Source organism: Mastomys coucha, unplaced genomic scaffold, assembly GCF_008632895.1.
Source record: "Mastomys coucha isolate ucsf_1 unplaced genomic scaffold, UCSF_Mcou_1 pScaffold18, whole genome shotgun sequence".
Taxonomy (NCBI): domain Eukaryota; kingdom Metazoa; phylum Chordata; class Mammalia; order Rodentia; family Muridae; genus Mastomys; species Mastomys coucha.
In genome coordinates, this window is record NW_022196900.1 from 10,399,904 (window position 1) to 10,404,725 (window position 4,822).

The 4,822-nt window shown below is 43.9% G+C and overlaps 1 protein-coding gene across 1 annotated transcript in view; it reads right to left on the bottom strand.

The window, feature by feature from the left end:
• Positions 1–2,379: 2,379 nt before the first annotated feature.
• Positions 2,380–4,822, bottom strand: part of Baat (bile acid-CoA:amino acid N-acyltransferase) — a 24,797-nt gene continuing 22,354 nt past the window's right edge. The window contains exons 4-5 of the mRNA XM_031376765.1: positions 4,001–4,149; positions 2,380–2,991 (exon numbers count right to left, since the gene is read on the bottom strand). Coding sequence (XP_031232625.1) covers positions 2,398–2,991; positions 4,001–4,149 — 743 coding nt within the window. The 3' untranslated portion in view covers positions 2,380–2,397. The remainder of the gene's footprint in view (positions 2,992–4,000; positions 4,150–4,822) is intronic.

A 4,822-nucleotide genomic window follows, 5' to 3' on the forward strand; every position in this document is an offset into this window, starting at 1 on the left:
CACATTTGTCACCTTGCACAAAGCTCAAGTCCAAGTGCATCAAGGACCTGAACATAAAACCAGATACACTGAACCTAATAGAAGAGAAAGTGGGAAAGAGCCTGGAATTCATTGGCACAGGGTGAAATTTCCTAAACAGAATGGCTCACACTCTAAGACCAAGAACTGATAAATAGGACCTCATGAAACTGGAAAGCTTCTGTAAGGCAAAGAACATAGTCAACAGAGCAAATCCATAGCCTACAGATTGGGAAAAAATATCCACTAACCCTACATCTGATAAAGGACTAATATCCAAAATATATAAAGAACTCAAGAATCTAACCACCAAAAACACCCAAACAACCCAATCAACAAAACGGGATATAGAACTAAACAGAATTCACAACAGAGGAATCTCAAATGGCTGAGAAGCACTTAAAGAAATGTTCAAAGTCTTTAGTGATCAGGGAAATGCAAATCAAAACAACCCTGAAATTCCACCTTACACCAATCTGAATGGCTAAGATCAAAACCTTGGGTGACAACACATGTTGGTGAGGATGTGCAGAAAAAGGAACACTCCTCCAATGCTGGTGGGATTGCAAACTACTACTCTTGGGCATATACCCAAAAGATGCCCCACCAGGGCACAGGGACACATGTTCCACTATGTTCATAGCGGCCTTGTTTGTGATAGCCAGAAGTTGAAAGCAACCCAGATGTCCCACAACAGAAGAATGGATACAGAAAATGTGGCTTATTTACACAATGGAATACTACTCAGCTATTAAGAACGAGGACATCCTGAGTTTTGCAGGCAAATGGATGGAACTAGAAAATATCATCCTGAGTGAGGTTACTCAGACCCAAAAGGACATGCATGGTATGTACTCACTAATAAGTGGATATTAGCCCCCCAAAAAGCACATAATACCCAGGATACAATCCAAAGACCTTAAAAAGGTTAACAAGCCGAAGGGCCCAAACAAGGATGCCTCAATCCCACTTGAGAGGGGCAAGAAAACGATCACAGGAGGAGGCAAGGAGGGAGAGACGTGGGCGGGAATGGGGACAAGGAGGGGAAGAGGGAAACAGAATCAGATATTTGTGGGGGGAACTGCTAAAGCCCTTGGGGCCAACAGAAAGAATAGAAACAGACAACCTTGGGAAGAAGGAGGTGTGGGGACCCTCCAGAATGTACCAGAGACCTGGGAGGTAAGAGACTCTCAGGACTCAAAGAGAGGGACCTTAGATGAAATGCCCTACAGTGGGAAAAGGGAAATTGTAGAGCTCACCTCCAGCAGAAAGACAGGGCATCAAGTGAGGGATGGGGTTGCCATCCCACAGTCAAAAACTCTGACCCGTAATTGTTCCTGTCTAAAAGAAGTGCAGAGACATAAGTGGAGAAGAGTCTGAAGAAAAGGAAGTCCAGTGACAGGCCCAAAGAGGGATCCAGCCTAGGGGGAGGCCCCAAGGCCTGACACTATTTCTGATGCTGTGGTGTGCTTATAAACAGCATGACTGCCCTCTGAAAGACTCAGCAAGCAGCTGAAAAAGTCAGATGCAGTTATTTGCACCCAACCAATGGACAGAAGCTGCTGACCCCTGTGGTTGAATTAGAGAAAAGCTGGAAGAAGCTGAGGAGGAGGCCAACCCTGAGGACAAGCAGTTTCAACTAACCTGGACTCCTGAGATCTTTCAGATACTGAGACACCAACCAGGCAACATATACCAGCTGATATGAAACCCCCAACACATATACAGCAGAGGACTGCTGGGTCCGGACTAAGTCAGAGAAGATACACCTAACCCTCAAGAGACTGAAGGGAGTGGGGAGGTCGGATAAGATGGGGGTAGGGGGCGGGGACATCTTTGTGGAGGGAAGGGTTGTGGCGGGGAGGAGGTATGGGATGTAGAACAGTCAGAGGGTGGACTGGGGAGGGGGATAAAATCTGGACTGGACTGTAAAAAAGATTAAAAAACAAAAAAAACCCTTCTTGTTCTTTAAAAAACAGAAAAGAAAATTCCAAACTACATACAAATTCACCAGAAACACCTCAGATGCACTTTGTGTGTCTTGGTCTTTTAATTTGTCTCATTTCCTTCCAAATGAATTGGGATGAATGTGAGTGTAAGAAAGCCAGGAGAATTCTGTCCCCCATCCCTACCCCTTCCTGAAACTATCTGCTTGCAAGCTTATTTTCGCATCTCCGTGGGTGGACTTCCAGGCGGCTACTTCAAAGGAGAACTGGCAGTCAGTGGAGAGCTTTTGTTTAGCTTCTGTCAGAATTTCAGAAGGTGAGGATGGCTGGGCTGAAGCTGGAGGTAACACTTTCCTAGCAATCCCTACCTAATGCTTTTATCCCTACAATTCCAACCTTTTCTCTAAAGCACTCCTAGCCATGATCACGCAATTTAGAGTTGGCTTCTGGACTGAAGGAGGTGTTGCCTGAAGAACTTTTGGATCTCTCCCCAGGAGTGTTCCTGGGCTGCTGTGTGAGCAATGGGATCTCCTCCCCAAAGCAAGGGTTTACCCATGACAGATTGCCAGGATGCAAAGCAAAAGGGAGAATAAGGTGGCTCTATGAGGTGGCCTGCCCCATGGTATGCCAGCATCCTTCCATTGCTTCTCCCGTGACTCCGGAGCTGGTCCATGGCCCTCTGTGCATGCGACTTGCTATCCAAGCATTCATCATTCTCTCCCACAATGAAGAGGATCTTCCCTTGGATCTTTTCCACCGGAAGTATATTCTGTGGGTTCAGCTTATTCTGGAGATGTTCTGTACAGTGACGGAAGCGTACAGACCCTGAAACATGGACTTGAATCCGTTCCAGATCCTGTCTGATGGGTGTCACTACCAGATCCCGGTATCTTAGTGGAAAGTCCAAGATGCTGCTGGACCCATTTATGCAGACGGTGGCAACCACCTGCTTCAGATAACAGGCCATGGCCAGCCCAATCTCCGCTCCTTTGCTAGTGGAGATCACACCAATTCCTGACTTTCGGATCTTAAATACAAAGCAAAGGGAAAACAGTTTACATCCTGCCTCTGGGAAGACGCTCTCCTGAAAGAATGTCAGGCAGTCAAAAGAGTCAAACTCTGGCACTCAGGTCTTCCAGTTTCCAAAATCTAGAGACTAGTACTGAGTTAACAATATTTTCTCTGAGCTTTATCATCTTGAGGGAGCAACTGTATCACTCACTTTTAAACAATTAAAATATAACCTCATGAAAAGTAGAGTTATAGAGATAGGTGTATCAGTACACAGTCCTATAATCACAACACCAGGGAAATTGAGGCCAGAGATTTTGAGTTCCAGCCCAGTCTAGGTCTAGGCTACATAGGGAGACCCTGTCTTTAAATAAATAAATAAACATTTTCAAGTAAAGTCCTAAAAATGTAATTAGAACCCAGCAACACTGAGTGAACGAGATAAGAGCAGAGCTAGTTAGGCTTTGTAAAGAATCACATTCTTGACTCCACTAGAAGAATGTATTTGGGGCTGGGAAGATAGCTCAGGGGTAGAGTGCTTTCCTGTAAACATGAGGACTCGAGTTCAGCTCCCTGCATCTCTGTTTAAAAGACAGGCAAGGGTGGTAGTGCACAATTGTAATGCCATGCACTAGAAAGGCACAAGCACAAATTTGCTCACTAGCACAAATATCAATACTTTGGGAGAAAAAATCATGGACAGATTGTCACTGATGTATGAAAACATACCAAGTTCAGGATTTAGGATCAGTAGCAGATAGAACATTGAAGGGCTACATAAATATATTTTAAGAGCTTCAAATGTAATATGTCTTGGTTTTTCCCGATGAAGAGAGTCACAATGTGTGCACTAGGTAGTTATTGTCTTCTGTGTCTAGTAAACAGTAATCAGTAACCAACTCCACAATTCTATCATTCTTAAAGCGTAAACTGTGCTCTGCCCAAGATTGCACAGACTAGACCAGACATCTGCACTTTGTCTTCCCTATGACTTCACAAGATGAGATGAAAAGTATTTTCAATACCTTGGGGTGAGCTAGTAGGAAGTTGGCAGCTTCTTCAAAATAGTCCAAGTCCATCTCTTGAAGTTTCTCGGGCAGGTCTTCATAGCCAAAATATGCTAATGCCAGTACAGCAAAGCCATGGGAAGCCAAAAGACTGGCACGAAATTCAACTAGTCCCCCAATGAACCCAAACAAATCAATAATTCCTGGAAAAGGACCTTTCCCTGGCAGAAAAAAAAAAAAGAAAGAAACAAGAAAATGGGATCAAAAAAAGAGCTAAGTATGTCAGTCAAAGCAAGAGCACTATGAAGTGTGTATATCATGCATGCATATGCACATGTCCACATGACAGTGTACATTTCATCCAAATTGTTACCTTATATCATAGCTTCTTAAATTGTGAGTCACAAATCCATATGGGCTCATATAAGTGAATATGAGAGAAAGCTGACCATAAGAAATCATTTGAACATGCAGTGGCCAAAATTTGATTCAAAATAAAATGAGTAGTGGTCCCAAGGTCTGCTGGTACCCACAGGACTTCACTTTACCCTGGTTCTGGATACACAGCAGGTCCACTTATCTCCACGGGTGCCAGAATAGCACTAGTCACCAATCTTTGTTACTTCCAACACCTGGGCTCAGATTCAAGTTTATTTGTTGTATGCAGTGGACCACAGTGCTTTAACAGCTCAACAGGCAATACTTAGTTCATATAGACACATGGTGGTTTAATTACAGAAAGCATGAGGGCTTCTGGCGTGTTCCAGCCATCATTCTTCAGCATGTATCCAATTGGTAAATCTTCATGTTTTATTGTGTTAGAGTGTTAGAGTGTCTGAT